Source organism: Plutella xylostella, chromosome 17, assembly GCF_932276165.1.
Source record: "Plutella xylostella chromosome 17, ilPluXylo3.1, whole genome shotgun sequence".
NCBI lineage: Eukaryota > Metazoa > Arthropoda > Insecta > Lepidoptera > Plutellidae > Plutella > Plutella xylostella.
In genome coordinates, this window is record NC_063997.1 from 10,155,980 (window position 1) to 10,175,882 (window position 19,903).

At 39.6% G+C, this 19,903-nt stretch overlaps 2 protein-coding genes and 1 non-coding gene across 3 annotated transcripts in view; 1 reads left to right on the plus strand and 2 right to left on the minus strand.

Moving 5' to 3' along the window:
- The window catches only part of LOC105394842 (dynein axonemal heavy chain 3), a 78,517-nt gene that overhangs the window by 46,593 nt on the left and 12,021 nt on the right, over positions 1 to 19,903 (minus strand). The window contains exons 19-33 of the mRNA XM_048626630.1: positions 19,176 to 19,368; positions 15,511 to 15,607; positions 14,844 to 14,973; positions 12,414 to 12,591; positions 11,858 to 12,120; positions 10,613 to 10,814; positions 9,943 to 10,113; positions 9,382 to 9,529; positions 8,846 to 9,044; positions 8,348 to 8,516; positions 7,729 to 7,922; positions 7,171 to 7,299; positions 6,508 to 6,709; positions 6,009 to 6,161; positions 220 to 443 (exon numbers count right to left, since the gene is read on the minus strand). Of these exons, the coding sequence (XP_048482587.1) occupies positions 220 to 443; positions 6,009 to 6,161; positions 6,508 to 6,709; positions 7,171 to 7,299; positions 7,729 to 7,922; positions 8,348 to 8,516; positions 8,846 to 9,044; positions 9,382 to 9,529; positions 9,943 to 10,113; positions 10,613 to 10,814; positions 11,858 to 12,120; positions 12,414 to 12,591; positions 14,844 to 14,973; positions 15,511 to 15,607; positions 19,176 to 19,368 (2,652 nt within the window). The remainder of the gene's footprint in view (positions 1 to 219; positions 444 to 6,008; positions 6,162 to 6,507; positions 6,710 to 7,170; positions 7,300 to 7,728; positions 7,923 to 8,347; positions 8,517 to 8,845; positions 9,045 to 9,381; positions 9,530 to 9,942; positions 10,114 to 10,612; positions 10,815 to 11,857; positions 12,121 to 12,413; positions 12,592 to 14,843; positions 14,974 to 15,510; positions 15,608 to 19,175; positions 19,369 to 19,903) is intronic.
- On the minus strand, positions 13,977 to 14,138 carry LOC119691565. Its single transcript, XR_005253954.1, has one exon. It is a non-coding gene; the product is annotated as a U1 spliceosomal RNA (small nuclear RNA).
- On the plus strand, positions 15,941 to 19,028 carry LOC125489744. Its single transcript, XM_048626629.1, has 2 exons — positions 15,941 to 16,459; positions 16,570 to 19,028. Exons 1-2 carry the CDS (start codon positions 16,384 to 16,386, stop codon positions 18,681 to 18,683), a joined length of 2,190 nt encoding a protein of 729 aa, XP_048482586.1. The 5' UTR covers positions 15,941 to 16,383; the 3' UTR covers positions 18,684 to 19,028.

Sequence of the window (19,903 nt, forward strand, 5' to 3'; positions counted from 1 at the left end):
AGCATGGTAATACACGAATAGAGACAATGCGGCATAACACGCACCAATAGTGACGCTCATTAATGCCGCCCTAGATGAATTGCAACCGCGCGGCATAGTTCAATAGCATCGAAACGCAATGCTGAGTAAAGCCACAATGCACCAATAGCGACCGATTAGCACTTATGATGAATGAATGCCGCCAGCGGACATAAAGTTTGCGTATTTGACAACCCTTACCACTCATGGCTAGCAGGATCGAAGCACCCATACAGCTGTCCCATAGTGATGGCCTTAGGGTTGATGACGCGGTAGACGGCGGCGCTCTCTCTGTGTCTCGGAGGCGGCACCATGGTCTGCAGGGCTCGTAGGGCCTCGGCTAGTGTCTGGTAGGCCTGCGTCTTGCCGCCCATGGGAGGCCCTACCAGCATGAAGCCGTGGCGGACTAGCATCATCTCGTATATCTGTGGGACAGAGAGAACAGGTCATCTGGTGAATATTATGTGTGTTGTGGTCACAGGTCTATGTCAATAAGCCACATTCGAACGTTGCACTGAAGACCAACATAACTCAAGGCATCGCTCAGAATCAGCTGGATCTATGCAGCAGTCATAAATAAATTGTAACTCTCGGATTCGTGCTAGTTACCTACATAGCCGCGGCGAATATTTGAACGATGTCATATTCCATCCAAAATGGCGTAATAGGGCGTTTCAAATAAAAAAGAAATTTTGTTAATATCTCACACACATCTTGTTTTATTTATTTATTTATTTATTTTTAGAAAATTAACAGCGTTAAATATGCAGTTACAAGATAAATGTATAAATAGTAAGGCCAATAACAAATTTTCCTTAATTTAACATACAATACAGGTGCACAAAATATGAACTTAAATTAAGTAGTAACTTTAAAAACTTAAACAACTTAAAAAACAGTTAGGTAATCATTTAACACTTATTTTATATTTGTTTACATCTCCTATACCATATCCTTACGTATACCTACCTACTATAAGAAAAACAGTCAAGGGTATGGGTGGATATTATATTCAGACTAATATATTATACATGTATAGGTACTAAAAAAAATACATATAAATACCAATATTCACAATAAATACGAAATATACTATATATACAGTTACGTTATACTGACAAAATATATTATTAAGTGATACTAGTTATATATTTTTATAAATATATTTTCACTATACTTTTCTAAATTTACAATACGGTCTATTAATTTAGAGGGCTGTAGTATGAATATCCCGACCTAGTTACAGTAAAGATTTTTTTTTTATAATTTATTAACAAAAACAAAATTACACAAAATGCTGAGTATCTTCTACCTTTATAGTTCACTAATTTTATGCAGTACCTTGTTTCTAAATGCTGACTTAGTACAATGGATGATATCAATGTCACTGAACAGTTTATTGTATGTATGTCCTGGCTAGTCGCGTTAAGGTTTCGTTGCTGGCATAATTGGTGTGGTGGCTCGGCACATACAGCAGGGGGGTGTGGCGCGTTCGCCGCCGCGGCGCGCAGTATGCCACGCCACTCACTAGGGATGCACAGTCTATGCTGCCATGTAGGATGTCATGAAGTAGGCACATATCTAGGACAGTGCGGCGCTCTTCCAGTGTAGGTATGTTGTTTACGCGGCATCCGTCTGCGTAGTTGTTTACTGAATTTCGTTGACGATAATTTAGGTGATTTATGAATTTCTTTTGTATACTTTCCAAGCGATTTTTGTAAATTGTGTATTGGGGAGACCAGACTGGGCAGGCGTACTCTAAAATGCTACGGACATAAGCATAATAAACTAACTTGATCGTGCTAATGTCACTGAAAGGTTTGCAAGATCTTATTACAAATCCAAGACTCCTGTAGGCCCTGGCAGTAATGTTGTCAATGTGTTCGGATAGCATAAATTTCGAATCTAAAATTACCCCGAGGTCTCTTACATTTGTAACCCTTTCTATTGCAATGTCATTAAATGTGTAATTAAAGTGAGTCGGCTTAGGTTTCCGAGTAAAACTAATGCACATACATTTTTTAATGTTAACCGAAATATTATTGTTAATATAGTATCTGCTTAAGGCGTCAAGGTCAGCTTGAATGGCAATATGATCCTGAGGGTTTCGAACTTTATAGAATATTTTTTTGTCATCAGCATACAAAAGGTGTTCGGCTGTTGAAAATACTTCACTGATGTCAAATAAGTATGCGTTATAGAACAGGGGTCCCAAGTGCGAACCCTGAGGTACCCCTGAAGGTATTTCTACAAAGTTAGATCTGAAACCACCCACTACAACCGCCTGAGAACGTTTGCTTAGGTATGATTCTACCCAGCGCAAAAGGTTGCCGTGAATTCCTAAGGCTGAAAGTTTTTGTAGCAGGATGACGTGATCAACTCGATCGAACGCTTTTTCAAAGTCCGTGTAGATCACGTCAACCTGCCCGCCGTTGTCCATGTTATTTAAAACGAAGTTCGAGAAACACACTAAGTTAGTAACGGTAGAACGTTTCCTTAGGAATCCATGTTGCTGAGCAGGAATATGCTTGGAGATAACTGGGTAGATTGCATTATAAACCTCTTTTTCAAATATTTTTGCTATAGTATTGAGAATTGATATACCTCTATAGTTATCAATTAGTGATTTAGACCCTTTTTTATGTATGGGCACTATATGAGCGGTTTTCCAAATATGAGGGAATATACCTTCGTCTAAGGAGCGATTGAAGATTATACTTAGAGGCACTGAAAGAGAAGTTGCGCATTTAATCCAGAAAATTGGTGGAATACCGTCACTTCCAGCACCCTTGTAAGTATCTAGTTTACTTAGTGATTTTTTAACTGAAGTAGGAGAAATCTCGAAATGGGAAATTGAATCGATAAGATTCACTGACTCGGTGGCTGGAGCGTAATTAGTAGAGGGCTCGACAAATACACTTTTGAAAAACTCATTAAAAGCTTCACATATTTCAGTACCTTTTGTGTATTTGTTGTCATTAAAAGTAAACGATTTAGGATAGTTGGAGGAACCTCGCATCGATTTTACATACGACCAGAATGCTTTTAGTTGAGTTTTAATATTGTTTTCCATTTCAGTAGTGTATTTTTTAAAACACTCATTTAGTATGCGGTGTTGTCTCTTACGTAAGAGTGAAAATTCGTTATAGTCAAGTTTGTTGTTGTACTTTTTCCAACGGGCATGTGCTTTTGTTTTTTCTTTAATAATGCCAATCAGGATTTGACTGTACCATGATGGGTATTTCCGTTTACTTTGTTGTTTAGTTATAGGTATATTTTCATTAATGGAGTTAGTTATTACTTCGTAAAATTTATTGACTGCTTCCTCTACTGTACTTAAAATATTTAAGGTTGAATGCCATTCAAATTGTTCGAAGTGTTTATTTAGATTTATATAGTTGCCACGATAATAGTTGGGCTTAGGTACAGTCGCTTCCTTGAGTGGTTTAAGTTGGAGATCCAGGACCTCTATTACAAATGCTGGGTGATGCCGATCCTCCTTTAAGATTGGAAAGTCAGAAGATGAAATTAAAAGGGGAAGTGTAGAAAAGGCAAGATCGAGGGTATTACCAGATGAGTTTTTTATTGTGTTATATTGTGATCTCTCCGAAATACACTATACCTACTGTCGCTCAATTCACCATCCAGTATACCATCATACAACCAAGTCTCGGTTATAATTAATATATCATAGTCGTTGCATAAGACTCCTTGACTAAATTGTAGGTTTTTTGTCCTTAAACCGCAAGTGTTCTGATAATAAATATTTAGGTTCCGGTTAGACATTGAGAAGTGAGATTTATAATAAGTATATCACGGCAAGAATATAACAACAGCATAACTACGACGAGAACTAAGTCCGAGAAATAATCAGCTTGTAATCGTATCTGCAAGTCGGGGGTAGAATAGAATAGTTGTTCAACGAATGTGTGTTCTTTACTGAGCGAGTTGAAAACAAGTAATAAACGCTCGCTAAATGAGTGAGCGGTTAATTTAATAAGGTTCATATAGTATAAAAAGGTGATTACTGCATTGTCTTTTTTTATTTTACGGTATGGATTGTAGAATTTTAAAATGGAGAAAAAATATCTGATTTTTATTATTGACTGACAATACGAAAATTTATTTTTAAGATATAGTTCTGATAGATAAACATAGGTAGTTAATATACAAATAATATAAACTTTACTTATAATATTAAGATAAAAACAATTACATATACGTTGAATAATTGTTTTGAAATACAAATTGATTGGATGCGCAGTATATAGATCATGTCGCGAAAGAAACCGCACACGCTTTTTGCGCATGCATACATTAGGAATTTTTATCAAAGAATAAGCAATGCCCATATGATCTGAATAGATATGACAGAGCTCTGATGATATCAAAGTTATAGTTGGTTGGCAATATTTGTGTTTTAGTATTGACATAATTTTGAAGGTGCTGATACAAATAAACATAAGTATTATAATAAACATACATCTTACACTATTTTCTTCACGTCGTCCTCTGAGAAGATCCTTATGACGGGGGAAGAATCGTTCTTTCTTACTGAGATTCTCCCGTTTTTTATCCAAACATGTTGATAGTTCTTCAGTTTTGCAGTGTCCTTACACATTTTAAGAAGTTGTTTATTGAAGAACGTTAGATGCTCATTTATAAATACTGGTTTTTTCTCTCCAAGTATACCCAGCGATCCCGTAGATAATCGACACTTGCGACAGCCAGCGATTATGTTATCTCTCAAGATACGGGCACTCATCTTAGCAATGATAACTCTTGGGCGGCCTTGTACTTTGGTCCTGGGGGTCACTCGATTAACCTGCAATATATCGTTTTGAGATAGGACCACATTTGCATTCTTCGCAATGTTCATGATAATTTCGTGTAAATTTTCGTCTTTGAACTCAGGTATACCGATGATTTCTAGATTTTGACTTCTCTCTCTCTGATCGTTGGTGTTGATTTCAAGTTTGAGTAGTTTATTTTGGTTCCGCATTTCTACTAGTTCAGATTCCATTTTATCTATTTTTTTCAGGTCTAAGCTATCCATCTTTTTCATGACATCGTCGTGTTGGTCGCTTATAAACTGTGTGGATTGCTGCAGTGAAGACACGTCGGCTTTTAGGTTGTTGAATTTCAGATCCAGGTTTTTGATTGAAGTGTTTACTGCTGCGTAATCCTTTCGAATACTGTTGATTTCTGCTTTCATTTCTTGTGAGCTTTCGTATAATTTCGCTAGGTCATTTTTTATTATATTGTTGAGATTGCTATTGATCAGCGACAAATCCTTTTCGATATCGATTTTCCAGGTGGACAGGGTTGCTTTAATTTCCTCACTAAATTGCTTAAAGCAATCGCTGAAGTCTTCGTCGCGTTTTCTTTTACGCAGAGCAACATGTCCAGTCTCGTCAGAATGGTAGCTGGGATTTGCAAGCTCAGGATTAGAGCCGAACTGTTTTCCCGGTGAGCGAAGCATTTCAGAAGATGTACGTTTCTACGCGCTTCTTGATCTATGACAAAGCGTAACGTATAGTTCGGTTGGGCTTGCGCTTGGAAACTCGACTCAGTACACGTACGGATAAGGTATAATATCTTATAACAGTTGTAAATAAAATATATTATAATTTTGAGACACACTGAATACACGTCTGCACGAGGCTGACGACGGACGGCGAAAAAAAGGATTATTAAATTTTAACACCGACCCGTCCTTGTTGAAAGACCCATTACAAACTGTATGATGTGTTGCTTACCTTGCGGCGGGGTATCTCTCTACACTGACCTGCGTGATCTTGTCGGTGTACCAGGGCGTGGCTGCAGGGACCCCTACTGCGGGGAGGTGCGAGTAGATAGGCGCGGCGCAGGCACGTTGTTAAGTATACTCAAGCGCCGCATTTTGTAAGTAAGTTGGCAAGATGCCTGCGCCGCGCCTTCGTCTATAGACCGCGCGCGGTCTTCGACTGTGGCGATGCACGGAATAGTACCTGCGTGATCTTGTCGGTGTACCAGGGCGTGGGCTGCAGGTCCCTGCGCGCCAGCTCCGCGCGCACGCAGCCCGCCAGCTCCGCGCGGTCCGGGACCAGCACCGCCACGCCCGGGAACAGGTCCGAGTAGATGCCCGTGAAGAGGGGGACGTCCTGGGGGTGATGGTTAGGGGGGTGAGATTGCGGTTTGTGCTAGTGTTTTAGTGCAAATTGAGAATACCTATTTGTATATCTATTCGACAGAACTTATAAATAAGACGACGCATAGGCAAGTCGACTAAACCCCGGCTGTTATGCTAAATAATTCAGTCACCCTCTATTAGCTTTTATTGTACTTATATATCTATTGTAACATTCCTGCGTAGAATGAGGCAATTATAACTATAATAATGTCCAAAAAGTACAGATACTAGTGGCCTGACTTAGACATTTAGAATGGGCTATGATACTGTTACCAACATACCTTTGAAATTCTCAAGATTGGCCAATAACGACCTACCTGCGACAAAAACTTGGGCATATTGACATCAATAATGGCCCTCAGAACAAGCTGCGTCTCGTCCTTGTCCGGGTAGTTCTTCTTCAGAGCTCCAGCCGCCAGCAGCACGGACTTGACCGCTCGCATGCCGTAGTCGTAGTGACGCTGCGAGGAGAGTTGCTCCGAGCATAGCTTGTACGCTTGCACTATCTTTGCTGCCAGGCTGTGGGGGGAAATGGTTAAGGATATTAAGCGGTGGAAAAACTCGCGGTAAAAGTTCTCTTAGCAAAAATATTTAATGATCATAAACATGCATCTGTATAAATATAAAAAGTAACGTTTATAGAAAAACAGTGCAGTGCGTGCATGTGGTCCAATTTTCCGATGAATTTCGCCAACTTACCATGAACACCCTGTAGGTAAGTATATTTTACGATTCAGATGATTTTCATCTCTATCGTATTCTATTGTTGGTCATAACATGCCTCTTCAAATGGAGTTTCTTTGCTTAGAAGAGTTACATTCTTGATCGATTACGATATTAAGTACTTCGCCAAAGGTGCTATCCCTTGCATACTTATTGCACCTTAGGCCATAACATATTCATCGAAATTAGTCGTAATCCGCAAACAAACAACCTTTACATCGCTGACTGTAACTAAATAATTAAGGATTTAAACTCACGGCCCAGCATTAACAAATCCGTTAGAGTACAGCGTGATCTCCCCGATCATGGCGTAGTCGGGCACCATCATGGCCACCGTGCGGAACAACACCTTCAGGTTGTCGGGCAGCTCCGTGCGACCCGCGTACCTGGGAATGTGGAAAGTAGTGTGAGAGACCGAAGGTAGGAAGCTAGCTGCGAAGGTTAAGCACGTGATAAATATTCGTCATAGATAATAGTGTATAGAGGAAGAATAAATTAGGTGTATGAATATCAAATTCTATATCAGACTATTAAACTATCGGCCGACTAAAAGTCCGCAGTTTGCGGGCTTTCTAACAGTCGGACAATTTGTACATAGGTAAGTACCTACAGTGTCAGTTGAAATAAATTCATTTTCTGAACGAACTCTCGACGGCTTTTTGCGGCATGGACATCGACATGCGCTTCTATGCCTTCTTATACTTAATTCGTTCCTAAATTTCCGTTCCTGCGACTAGAATGGGACACACCAGGCGCTTGGCTCTATGCAGGATCGCTAGTGCAGACTGCGGCTAGCGTGGGACACCCTCACTCACCCCGGGTTCATAGTGATGAAGACGGCGGCGGTGAGGTCCAGCGCGAGCTCGGTGCCCTCAAACACCAGGCGCTTGGCTCGGCGGAGGATCGCCAGCTGTAGAGTGCGTAACTGTTGCGCCACCACGGAGAGGACTTCGAGTTCGATGCGGTTGAACTCGTCGAAACAGGCCCAGGAGCCTGACGCTGCTAGGCCCTGGAAAGGATAAACAAATTAGAACATTATCAGCGACGTTCCATTTGCCAGGTATATGTTCCTGACAGGGTGTCATTTTGAGACCCTACTTTTGTTCTACAACTATTACTAAAAACTCACCAACCATATCTCTGGAAAAGCTAAGGCTGCCTACGCACTGGCGACCATAGACGCGGCCAGGCCGCCGCGTCTATGGTCGCCAGTACATGTCCGCTGGCCGCTAAGTGCGTAGGGGCTATAGCGATTGCCATATAAAGTCCAGAATTCACTGGCCGCCGCGGCCAGGTCGCGGCGACCATGGTCGCCAGTGCGTAGGCAGCCTTATATATTTTTCGCGAATTTTCAAAATATGTTCTAAAACACCCTTTTCGGCTTACTATAATCCTTATTGCAACATATTCCTGTATATTACAACTTTAACTCACCTTGAAAAACTTGCCAAGCGCCTTATAGTCCAGCCCGTCTGAACAATTAAACACGACACATTTCTTGGCGACGGCCTTCGCCAAGTCCTTAGTGGTCTCCGTCTTGCCGGTGCCGGCCGGGCCCTCCGGCGCGCCGCCCAGGTTCAGCTTCAGGGCACTCATTAGGGTTCTAGAATGAGAGATTGGACATTTATTTAGAAGAATAGAATATAATGTATCTTAATTGGTCACCGAAATAACAGAACAGACAAAATTAAATAAGCTAAAAATAGCTAAGAGCGATCTCTAAGAGGCAACCGTCAGTTACATAGAATAAGTAAACCAGTAGTTGTAATAGCAGGTGATATAGAGAGGCTTAGGTCCAGCAGTGGACTTTCACAGGCTGAAAATGATGACTCCACGAAAATTACGCAGCCAAATAGCTTTTAGGTACAAGTCATGTTGCACAGATACAAGGTACCTCTATTTATAAGCCCAGCTAGGTCTAGTTTAGCACACCTGTAGCATCTATCAGTGAGCGGCGTGGCGACGAGGCGCGCGCTGTTGCCCAGGTACTCGAAGCCGTAGTCCAGCTCGGTGGTCACCATGCTGCAGAGCAGCCGCGGCCCGCGCCAGCTGTAGCGCAGCTGGGACAGCCACAGGAAGTCGCTTGTGGAGGTCACCTTAGAACGGAGTAGCTCTTCTTGGATGGCACGGCCTGAGAGCAGAAATAATTATGTCAACCACTGTGTTTTTCTTGTCTAAGCCTGAGGATTAAGGGTAGCAGGTGAGGAATCGAACAATGACAGTAGATTTGTTTTTCTTGGAAAATTTATGGCACAACATGTGTACGAGTACAATGATATGTATACTAGTCCATAAGCAGCCAAATTTTACGGGAAGCCGCAACGATACTTTTGAAATTAGACAAGCTTTACACAAGTTTTTAAGGAAAAGAACAAATAGCAAATTTCGAAGAGTCGTATAACAAAATTTTCTCACCCTATTTCGGCTTACTATACCACTTTGGCAACACCCTGTATAGTCTGACTCACCGTGCACGTCGAGCACAATGAGCGCCTCGATGGTGAGGCTGGCGGGGGGGGTCAGCCCCTCCTGCAGCAGTTCCACTAACGCGTTGATCTGTGAAGTGCTTCGCTCGACTTGGGCTTTTAGAGTCTGCTGCTCTATCGCTTCTGTTGTCTGTGGGAGAAGGGAGAAGTTTATTGGTGATTGGTTACTTTTGGTTTGGATTGGGGTTCTGTTTATAAAGTTTGGGGCGCACGAATGATGTAATTAGGTATCATTTGTTTGTCATAATACGTTTTCCCGGTAATACCTACCTCTTTAATGTCATCATCATCAGCCAATAATCATCCACTGCTGGACATAGGCCTCTCACAAGGAGCGCACAACACACGGTCCTCGGTCGTTCTCATCCAGCCACTACCGGCGACCCACCTAAGGTGACGTCCAGCGGGCAGGAGGGCGTCCCACGCTGCGTTTGCCTGTTCGTAGTCTCCACTCGTGAACTCGTCTACCCCAACGGTTATCGGTTCTTCGGCAGAATTTAATGTACTCTAATATATTATGTATTATGTCAAGTGATATGATACCTCTTTAGTATACTCGATGCAGGCGCAGCACTGCACGAGCTGTCCGGGCCAGGCCAGCGCCCAGCTGTCGCGCGCGGCGCCCCGGTAGCCGGCCGCGGCCTCCGACGCCACGTCGCGCAGGCTGATAACCATCTGCTGCTCGAGTTGTTGCAGCCAGCGTTCTACCATGCCCTGGGGGAGTTGGAGATGATGTGATTGATTTTGTTGTAGAGGGTGTTGGGAGATTCGTATAGTGAGGCGAAAGGGTCTACACTCAGCTCGTGTTTTAAAACGACATGGTCTACACTAAGAAGACGACATGGTTCTGCTGAGCGCGTTCATCTGCGGTCTAAGAGCGCTGGTGCGGACGTGTGAGGATGAGGAATACGCCAGTGGTCATGGATTAATGTACAGGGGTTGCAAAAAGGGTATACTAAGCCCAAACCTGCGTGTGCAATGTGCATATCTAAACCCGGAAATTAAATCAAAAAGACAATATTCGCGACAAAAAAACATGAACAAGTGGCTTTTTACCGACTCTTTCGGCTTACTACCTTAAAAGGTTTTTTGATAACGCTCATTATGACCGGCCGGCCTCATAGCAAAAGGCGTCTGCTGCACGGCGGTTTGTGCGATTTTTTAAGAAAAAAGTGTATAGATATTAATGAAGCTCGCTGTACATCAGACAAACCTTAGCATCAGCAGGCTGTATAGAGCTGGTGAGCTTCACCATCTCCCCCTCCGAAGACACCATCCCGATGATTTCCTTCGCCGCGTTGAACTCCAGTGTGTAGATGCCCTCGAAGCACTTCTTCAGGTGTGGTTGCACCTTCATGGGGTCCTTGGTCTCGGAGAGTATCTCTAGCAACTCGTCGTTTGATAGAAAGAAGAACCTGTGGGAATTAATATCGTACTATATATATTTTATTTATTTATAAGAAAATATCTAAGGGCTTATTCACACAAATCCACTAGGAGAGCAGATTTTTATTTCGTTGTTGAAAATAAGGGCTTGAAACTAGATTTATAATCGCATTTGAACCTGTGAATGTAAAAGAAAGCTCGAGCGGAATAGCAAGCTTATAATACACAGTATTCATGTTTTATGTACAATATTAATACCATTTGAACTATACAATACATGCTATTCATTTGAACAATACATAGGTATATAAAATTGCCATCATAATATTATTATTGACCATAACCAATAACTACAGTGACAAATTGAATTAAATTACCACGATTAAGGTTCAACTTAATCCTGGCATCAAAAATTGTTAAGTCATGGTGATGGTTTTACTTATAACACATCATCACATCATTTCAATGTTAAAGTAACATTAATGAAACCACGAACCTAGACGTATGCTAAGTCGCAACCACACCGCGATATAGAATGAACGATTACATCGCCCTCTAGTCTTATTTTGCCTAACTAAACGGGGACAACAAAGAAATATAATCGGTCTACAGAGTGGAACATTTTGTCATCTGATATAACTGATAAAATTCCGATCTGTAGTTACTTATATATTTCCCAATATAACCCACATGTTAAGCATCATAATAATAATAAATATGTGGTGACATCTCACACACGGCCATCCGTCTCCAAACTAGGCAGATCCTGTGATATGGGTGTCGGATAGCTGATATATCTACCTACACAAATACTTAGACAGTTATTACTTCTAAATGACTCGCTGTTTCTATAATAGTGACTACCAAGTAATAAATAGTTGTTAGTGATCCTAAAATATCAAAATTTTAATACAAATAGATACATATTAAACAGATAAACGACAACCAGACACAAAGGCAAACACAAATGCTTAATATTTTTGCTCTGGGCGGGATTCTAACCCGCGGCCCAAGCTTCGGAAGCAGCTTCACTACCGCCATAGCTACGGTGCCGTCACTCATTATCACATACCTCGGAAAGAAAAGCCTCTTCATCTCCAAATAATCATTCAGTCCTCTTTGTATATCATCCAACAGTGCGTTATTATACTTCAACTTCTTCAGCAAGCCGGGATAATCCGTGGCATTAAGTACATTGGGGTCTTTTGTCGTGGCCGCCATGATGGTTCTCCATTCCTTGTCCACATCTCGGAAGTTTCGCGCCTCTGTGGGCATCTGTCGCATTATGTCTTCTGAGGAGAATATTGGCTCCAGGTACATCCATGTGGCTTGGCACTGTAAGGGAAAAATAATGTGAAAAAATACAGGGTGATTGGTTATTCGATAATAAATAAATAGGTACTTTTTGTACCGCTACTGAATTTTAACCATACATATCGACATCGACCAACATATCTGCAGACATTCTACTAATGTTGGATGTCAACCATATTAGTCTACATCCAGCTACCTGCAGCCAATGGTCCAATCGATTTTGCCCACTGAATGTCAGTCATACATAGACATCCGCATCCACTTCACTTTCTACCCCCACTGGATGTCACCCATACATCCCAACATCCACGTACCTGCAGCCACTGGTCCAGCGCGTCCTGCATGCGTATCAGGCGCTCCTCCCACGCCACCATGTCTTCCTCGAAAGCCTTCACGTAGGGGCTCCCCCGCATGCTCTGAGACTTGAGGATGTGCTCGTCTAGGAGTTGTTGGATGTCGTCCAGGCCTGAGAGGATGCCCACTCCTGTGTCTCTGTGGGGGGAAGGTAGGGTTGGTTTGAAGCTTTATTGGAGGTAGCCTTAATTTAAATGAGGTAGTTCTGATTAAAAACCTAATTGATTTCATTGAATATTATTCTAGGTACCTAATATAATTGAAAAAAAATAAACGTATGAGTCCCGGAGGGGAAGTAGGTCCTTTAATAAACATTCCTTCATTTTCAAAAGCAGAAAATTAGAAACAACAACAAAACTGCATTCAATGATATTAAAGATATTATATAAATAATCCAGTTTTGTTTTTTCTGGCCCGTTTGTGAACTATCTGTAGGGACTTTGGAAACACAGGCCCTATGATGGTAAAAATTTACATAAATCTAAAAAGTTACTGTTTTTTTTTGCATTTTATAATAATTATTATAATACCTAATATCAGATCTTACTATACCACTCCACAACATCCTGTTCCTGTACCTAAATGATTCAGAAATTAATTAATCAATACGTTAAAATGAGAGATAAATGATATAAGCCCTATTCTCAATATACCATTAATTATTCAGGCTAATTTTTATTTTGCATTGATGAAAACAATCCCTTACCCCTGTATCGCTAACATATGCACAATGCACATGTCTATAATGGACAACATTTCATTTTCTTTACCCTATATTTTTATTACCTATTCGGAAAGTTTATAGAAAATTAGAGAACCCATATTTTTTTATTTTGTATATACATTAATTTTTGCATGTTATTTTTTACTTTAAAGTTAATTATTTTAAAACCGGAAGTGGCGTCACATATTAGGCTGAATTTTTATTTTTGTCTATTGTCTTAGTCTCCAAAAAAAACATAAATGACACTGACAAGTGACATTTAAACTTTGTTTACAGGCCAACCAACAAATGGGTCATTTTCAAATGACATTGATATTTATGAAGTACTTATCATGTAAAAAAATAAGCAGAAGCATTTTTCAGAAGCATTTTTTCAGCTGTGTAGGCGGTGGCATGCTCTGGGACACATTATATAGAGGTCATATCTTAATACGTACTAACCATTTTATTTAAATAATAAAAAAATTGACAGAAAGTGTCAGAACAGAATTTATGAAAATGACCCAAATAAACAACAACGTCACGATAAAACGTCAACGTCAATCAAAAACGAAAGTGACAGTTACTTTGTTTTTAAATCTATAGGCTTTGATCATCAAAATGCATCGCACCTGATGCATGACGTCATCAGCACTTTTTTACTATTTTATGATTTTCACGAAAATTATACATCCAAAATATACAAAATCATTTTTTTTGTGGCCTTTAGAGCTAAATCTCGAAATGGTTTTCTGTTTTTAGCAGCTTTAGTTTTAAGAAATGTTGTCCATTTACTTATTCTTCAAATTAGTTTATCAGAAGGGGACGGCGCGTACGCAGTCCCCACTACCAAAAATTACGCATCCGAGATATCCACATTAGGGATATTCGCAAAGGTCAACCCAACCGCAGTGCAATGGAAGGGCCTCGCTCTGGGGGAACCGCCTTCTTGATCACGGTGTCCCCTATGCCAGGTAAGTATGCTTGTACAACGTTCGCTGCGAGTAGTCGTATGTTGAGAAAAAATCTTAATACCGCGATGTAGTTTAGGGGATAGTGACATCTGGCTGTCATCTTAGGAACTAGTTAGTTCCATATTCCGCGCGGTGGCGCTCTCTGTAAGCGGTCCGCGGTGTCATTATTTTACGTGCCAACGCAGATTAATGGTGCATTGATAAATACACAGATGGCGCTACCTACCGGTTTTAACGTAGCCAAGACATATTTTGTCTTGGCCACAACAAGGAATGAAATAAAGTTAGCTACAGTTACAGTTAGCATATATTATATTAAAAATATCACTTCTGAAAAGTGGGCGCAGAAATGCCCATATGCCTACCCTGCAATGGATTATTATGTATTGGCACAAGGGGTGAGTGTGTCTTGTTTAAGGATCAAACTGAATAGGTCCAACCGGTAGCGACAACCATTTTTTTTTAGTTCCGTCTGTTTGAGTGCACCTATTGAGTTGAAATCGAACCGCAAATAACATTGTAATAAAAATACAAACACTGTTAAAAAAAATAGTTTGATATACTATACTAAAATATATACTTAACTAATATTTATACATTGTGCAGCACACCAGTAATGGGTGTAAACTTTTTCAAACCTGCATATAATTAATGGTACGGAACCAATTCAACGGCTTTTTAATACCTTAGAATAACAATAATTTACAACTTACCTGTAAGGCACGACGTCGAACTTGACCGGCCCCCACTCCTCCTTCATCTTGTTGAGTGCGGTCTCCAGCGCGTACTCTTTGGACGCGTACTGCTCGATCTCTTCCAGCTGCGTCGCGAACACGTGCACGCCTGGCGGAGATGATTGGCAATGTCACAGATAATGACATGATATGACATAACATGGAGGAGGCCTATACCCTGCAGTGGGTTGACATAGGCTGATGATGATAATGATGCCAAAAATATTCATCATTGCATTGTAGGTATATTACTCGCGTTAACCCAAAAATGTAATACATATGTATATCTGCTTCTTATATCTGTTATAATTAGTCAGAATTAGGGCTAGCGCGCGGATCACATTTTGTTTAAGGAAAATGTTCTGACGGGCGCATCATTCCTTTTAAAATCATCATCTATCAGAATATTTTCATTTGAGAATAATTGTGTATGAATAGTAGGTATTAGATAAAAATATATTTTTGATCACTAACTGCCAGTTTCTATAACTCTATCTATCTATAACTGGTAGTTATGTACTTTCATACGATTTTGACAGATTGTTACTTTTGATTATGTCATAATCGTATGAAAGTAACTAGGATAGATAGAGATATAGAAACTGGCACTAAATACTAGTAAATGCTAGTAGTAAATCAAACATACCTTGCTCCACCATGTCTGCTAGAGTGGTCTCAGGGTTGTGGATGACCTCCGTCCCGATCAACTCGCTGATCTTAGCCCAGTGCCGGTCTCGCATACCCTGTTCAATGATAAATAAGTAATATGAATTCTAAAATAAAATACAGATTTATAGCGTTTAAATATCGAAGGTTTAAGAAAGTTCCCTTCATTGGAAGGAAACCCGTGCCCCAGCAGTGGGGACGTGATGGGTCGTGATGAAGAAAGTCCGAGGCGGGTAATAACAAAATTCATACCACATTGTCTTCGAGTGTCCTATCACAAAATATGCCGGACCTGCCGATGACTTCACCAACCTCACCAGCAACGCTACTGCATATTTAAATAATTGTAGTTTTAGTGACATATGAAGGGTCCGCAGACTAAAGCACATAAGTCATTTTTTCCTCAATTTTTTTTTAAATCGCCAGGGTCATTATATTGGCTTGACTCATAGCTGGACTAAACCACACATGTCAAATCACTATTATAAGTTGCTAAGTCTCAAATTGTTCCTTATGAACATTTTGATAGCTACCAATTTGTAATCAGGCTAAACAACATAAGTGAACTTATGTGAAAAGGAACAAATACTCCACAGTCGCGTTGTGCCGATAAGGAACGACTTATGTTATAAGGTACGTAATAATTTTAACACCGTTTCTCAAGTGTCTTACTACCCACTTAATAAAAAATATATCGTCAAAGAATTTTGTTAACTACGGGTGGTCTACAAGTGGTTACACGATATTTTTTATAACAATCCTGTGGGATATAAGTGATATTTTGCTTCAGTCTTAACTTTGATTCTATTTAAAACAGTACGTTCATATTGTGTGAAGTGAGTTATTCTTAAAAATGAATTTCGGAAGAGGAAAAAAGCTAGTGGAACTGGCGCAGCTGAGAAATGTACAAGATGAAAGTCCCACACAAAGTAAGTGTTTAAGCACAGTATTTATAAATTAACTATAAACTGATGCATATTTTTATAGATACTCATTAATTGAAATTGCTTATGCTAATTTGTCTTTAACTTTATTCAAGGTGAAAATCAAGAAGAAAACGAAGGCACCATAAGCGTGTTGACGACTTCTCAAGCAATGAGATCAACCGATGATCCATACATGGAGCCAGTACCATCCACGTCAAACGCATTCAGAGGAGTTGAGATCAGGTACGAAGATTCAGATGATTCTATAGCTGACCCCGACTTTGTATTCAATGAACCGGTATCGTCAAAAACGGGAACACATCGAACTGAAAATGTGACAAATGATAGTTCTTCTACGACTTCAGACTTAGAAATTGCAAATGAACCACCAAATGCAACAAATGATAGTTCTTCTACGACTTCAGACTTAGAAATTACAAATGAACCACCGGCGGTTGCTGGATTAAGCTTGCGTGTGTTGAAACAACAGAAGAAAAAAATGCGTAATACAGGCCAAAGTTATAAAACATTAAAAGGCAAAGAAATTCCTGAAAGAAGGTTGAAAGATCTGACACCATGTAGAATGAAATGTAAGGACCGATTCTCTTTAGAAGTTCGACAAATCATTTTTAAGGAATACTGGCAATTAGGTTGTTATACTAAAAGATCTTCGTACATGGCTTCTTTATTAGATATAGAAGATAAAGCATCTGTAAGGATACGTACAGAAGATCCCGATAAGCAAAAATTTAGAACCAAAACATATAAGTATAATCTCATTGTCAATGGAAAACGTGAACCAGTTTGTAGAGGTTGCTTACTTAAAACTTTGGATGAAAGTGATAACTTCATAAAAACAGTAGCTTTAAAAAAAAGATCCTCTACCGCTGGTACTGAAACAGACGATAAACGTGGAAAAAAAACGCCTAAAAATAAAACTTCAGATGACACAAGATTACAAATAAAAAATCACATACTTTCCTTCCCATCTTATGAAAGCCATTACACGCGAAAGAGTACTTCAAAGAAATATTTACCATCACACTTGACAATACAACGAATGTATGATCAATACAAACTGTCTCGACCCAGTGAACAAACACATCCCTCTATAAAAATCTACACACAAGAATTCAAGAAATTAAAATTATCATTTAAAAAACCCCGCGCCGATACTTGTTTCACCTGTGATAAATTTCAAATGAAAATAAAACTGTGTTCAGATGAAGAAGCAAAACAAGAACTGATGTCGGAGCACCAAGAGCATGTGCAATTAGGGGATGGTGCGTACAAGGAAAAGGCATTAGATACAAATATGTCTACAACAGATGACACCTATCAGACTTATACTTTCGATTTGCAACAATGTTTGCCCACTCCTATGCTAAAATCATCCGTTGCTTTTTATAAACGCCAACTGTGGACCTTCAACTTAACTATACACGACAACAAAACGGGAAAGTCTTACTGCTATGTATGGTACGAAACTATAGCAGCACGTGGAGCGAACCAAATAGCCTCATGTTTATACAAACACATCTGTACTATGGTTCCTCCATGTACCAAGCATATAACATTTTATTCTGACACATGTGGTGGTCAAAATAGAAATTCCCATGTCACTGCTATGTTTACATGGGTCATGCAGAAGACACCAGTCCAGACAATAGATCATAAGTTTATGATTCCAGGACATAGTCACTTAGAGGTAGATACGGATCATGGTATCATAGAAAAGAAAAAGAAAAAGACCGATATAGAAATTTATCACCCCCATGACTGGATACAGTTAATAAAGTCCAGTGGAAAAAAGTTTAATGTCATACATATGAATCGCAATGACTTTTTAGACTTTTCTTCATTATTAAAAGGACCATTAGTCCTTAGATACAAAGATACATCGGGAGACCAGTTCAAATGGCTGGAGAAAAGATGGCTAAGGTATGAAAAAGAATTTGGTATTATTTTTTTCAAGAATACCTTAGACCGAAATTGTGATTTCCAGACTTTGAATTTGAAGAGAAGAGCTTCAGTAGTGCCCGATTCTATACCAGTGATAACTAACCAACCTTTACCTATATCTAAAGAAAAAAAAGATGATCTGATATCACTTTTACCGCTTATACCTGACACATTTCATAGTTTTTACAATAATTTGCCTACTTCTGAAACAGCTCGAAACACACTCCCAGATGTTTTCAGTAGTGAAGAAGAGTCCAATAATTAGATAATTATTAATCATACACACACACCTCTCTTCTGTGAGTGTATGATTAATATTATTATCTGAAATAAAAGCAACACTTCACTAGGCCTAATCACTTAAGTCATGTCTAAGGTGTAGTTAGTAAATAATACGTATCACATAAGTCACTCAAAGTCCGCTTTTGTCTTATTTTTATAGATTTTTTATGTTCATCTAATGTATTTCTTGTTTAATAATGTAAGTGTAATAAATAAATTATTAATTTCCAAATACATTGATTTTTATTATGTTTTTTGTTGTTCCTGTAAAAACTAAAGTGAAAATGAATTATGACTTGTGTACTTTAGTCTGCCGACCCTCCATATATAAATCCTTATTTTAATACTATTTTATGTAACCAGTGAAGCCATACGATAAATAAATAATTCATACCGAACTACAGAAAACCAAGTTATGATACAATGTCAAAAGCCTATTATAACTACATAAAACAGCTCTAATCACCACACTAACCTTATTACAAATAGCGCACAGCACCGGCAGCAGCACTTTAAACTTCTCCAGCTTGTTCCGCACCATGTCGGCTATTCTCTTAGCTCCGGGGAACTCAAACAACTGCTTGCCCAGCTTGTATAGCAGCTTCCACCACTGCTCCACGTCTTCAGTGATCTGAGCCGCGTCTAGGCCGGCGAATGGGCCGTGGTACCTGGGGTAAGGGGTGGATTTTTAATGGGTATTGATGATGTGGGTAGGCTGAGGAATAGACTGTGTTATTTTATGATTTTGGTGACCAGCAGTAGCGATAAGACAAAAGTAATAATAATAATAATAATAAATAATAATAAATAAGAATAGCAGATCAGAGAAGAGTTATCATGAATAATAAACTTCTCACTCAGGAGAGACTTGACCACATCAGGCAAGAGATTGAAGCAGAGTTAATAGTCCCTACCAATGAAGTACAACAGCTAGAACAACCCAACGAGCCAGTATTTCTAAATGATATACAATCTGACTGCATGATAGATAACTCCAATGAAATTCCGGAACCGAGACACCCCGAATGTAACCCAGAAATTGATACAACTTTTCAGAATGCATTAGATTTCTTTATAAACACTGAACCAACTGAAAGGCCATACATATCACGTCAAAAAACTTCAAAAAAGTTTGCCAAAATAGTAGAATACATTAATGAACGAACCCTCCCAGTTTATGTTAAACCTGATATTGAATTTAGC